Here is a 2,500-nt window from a genome sequence, read left to right on the forward strand (position 1 = left end):
TTTTTTTTTAACTTAGTTTTAAAGCATAATGTTTCTAGAATAACGTTACCGGAAGTGTCGGGTTTTTTTGTTATGGGGTTAGGCTATGATTTAAACGTTATTTCGGGTTTCTGATCTGCATCAGAAGATGGAAGAGAGAGACAGACAGAAGGTGGTGCTGTCGCCCTTAGCTACACTCCGAACAACAGTTGAGTATATATGTGTGAATGTGTATGTGTGTGTGAATATGTGCGTGTGTGTATGTGTGTATGTGTGAGTGCTTATGTATATACATGTGTGTGTGCGTGCCAAAAGCAGTAAAACTATAATATTTATAATTTCAAATGACATATATGATGTTCTATGCAGTCTAACACTATGTCTTAAGTGTCAATCACACCATTTACTGCTATCTTCATAGTGCCGACCTTAAGAAGTAGCAGCGATATTTATGAGTTGTTGCTCCCCCGACCCGTTTTTCATTGATATTTTTGGTCAATATCATTTACAACAAAAACAACATTCAGGTAGTCATACCACTTGATATTATCCTCCTTTGACATTTTTACATATTTTTTATGAACTGAGACGACGTTTTGATAGGAGGATATAGCTTCCAGTTGGTGCTTGCAGTTTTCATGTAAGCAGATATATGTATATATTTTATCAAACATGACCGATGTTCACGTCTGCTGGATATTACAGCGTCTAATATCTACAACAAACACAGTTGTATGTATTATTTCCATATCTCTTATCTTATAACAAACATTCACAGCGATATGTTACTTATAAATAAACGACTAAGGCAAGTATGTTGGTAGTGTCTCTAGATTTGTTGACATAATCAAATAACATTCTATATTAAGAGCCACCAAGCGTTTCGTTTGTTCGACCTGCTAGCAATAGTAACCAAACCTCCTTTAAATCTATCGTTTTAATAAACGGCCACATTTACAGCGGCTGTATCTTGTAATAGGTACACTATATTTTAAACCAATGGAAGGCGGCGAACTGGCAGAAACGTTAGCACCCCGGGCGAAATACGCAGCGGTAATTCGGCTGAGTTCAAATTCCGCCGATGTCGACTTTGCCTTTCATTCTTTCGAGGTCGATAAATTAAGTACCAGCTACGCACTGGGGTCGATGTAATCGACTTAATCCCTTTGTCTATCCTTGTTTGTCCCCTCTATGTTTAGACCCTTGTTGGCAATAAAGAAATAAGAAATGTTACCACGCCGGGCGAAATGCTTAGCAGTGTTTCGTCTGCCGTTACGCTCTGAGTCAAATTCCGCCGTGGTCGACTTTACCTTTCATCCTTTCGGGATCGTTAGATTAAGTACTAGTTGCGTACTGGGGTCGATGCAATCGACTGTCCCCTTCCCCCCAAATTTCGAGCCTTGTGCCTAGAGTAGGAAAGAATATTTTAAATCAACAGTTCTCAATCGAGGCCCATATAATATTTTGTTGTGAAAGTATATGCGCAATAAATTAGTTATATTTCTATAACGCACAAAGTACTTTCACAATTTTTTTGGTACAATTCCAAATAATATTTTATTATAAAAATATATTAGAATTTTTTTTAATACGGGGGTCCGGTAGAGTAAAAATAGAAACCGAAAGGAATCCACACGTAAAAATGGTTGAGGTGTTGAGATCAACTGTTTTAAATAAAGACAGGGTGGTCACATCAGGCTTAAACACGGCAGTTAATAAGTCGGCTCCATCAAACCTAACCTAGGTGAAACAACAATAACATCTTTTTTTCATTATTTTTACTTCTTTAAAAAGACTCATTTTTAAATTTGATAGACTGTATATATATACTTATTTCTTCCACATTTATATCTCTACTTCTTTCTATTTCTTTCCTCTAGGATGCAAATGTAACCAGCACGCCCGCAAGTGTCACTTCAATCGGGAGATTTACATCCTTTCCGGCTACAAGAGTGGTGGCATTTGTGTGAAATGTCGCCATCATACTGATGGACGCAAGTGCAACTACTGCCGACCTCTCTACTACAGAGACCATTCGAAGCCCATTCACCACAAAAAAGCTTGCAAAGGTAAGTCACGAACATCTTTCTCCAATACATATGTCGTTCTCATTTTTGATTTTATTTACATTCATCCATTCTTTCCTTTTTTTCTTTCGTTTTCATATTGTTCTCCCATCTCGCTTCTAAGTCGCTTTCAACAAATGTGTATTTAATAGGGTTATGTGTACATTATAAGTCTATTAACTTCACATATTGTATGTTTATGAACATTATCTTTCGATAAGCAATATTTTTTCTAACATCTTAGTGATGATATGCGTGTAAATGTATACATACACGCATACACACACACATTGTGCATATATATATATGTATGTATATGTTTATGCATATACACATGTAAGTATGTATGTATGTATGTATACATACCTATCTATCTAGCTCTCCTCTTTATTCGTATATATAGATGTGTACATATGTGTGTGCATATATGTATATATATATATATATATATATAT

At 35.9% G+C, this 2,500-nt stretch overlaps 1 protein-coding gene across 2 annotated transcripts in view; it reads left to right on the top strand.

Annotated features, from left to right (window-relative positions):
- LOC106876201 (netrin-1) overlaps positions 1-2,500 on the top strand; it is a 395,789-nt gene that overhangs the window by 164,779 nt on the left and 228,510 nt on the right. For both annotated transcript variants that reach the window (XM_014924662.2, XM_014924671.2), the window contains exon 2: positions 1,860-2,048. In XM_014924662.2, coding sequence (XP_014780148.1) covers positions 1,860-2,048 — 189 coding nt within the window. The remainder of the gene's footprint in view (positions 1-1,859; positions 2,049-2,500) is intronic.

The sequence above is a fragment of the Octopus bimaculoides genome, chromosome 8 (assembly GCF_001194135.2).
Source record: "Octopus bimaculoides isolate UCB-OBI-ISO-001 chromosome 8, ASM119413v2, whole genome shotgun sequence".
NCBI classification, from domain to species: Eukaryota; Metazoa; Mollusca; class Cephalopoda; order Octopoda; family Octopodidae; genus Octopus; species Octopus bimaculoides.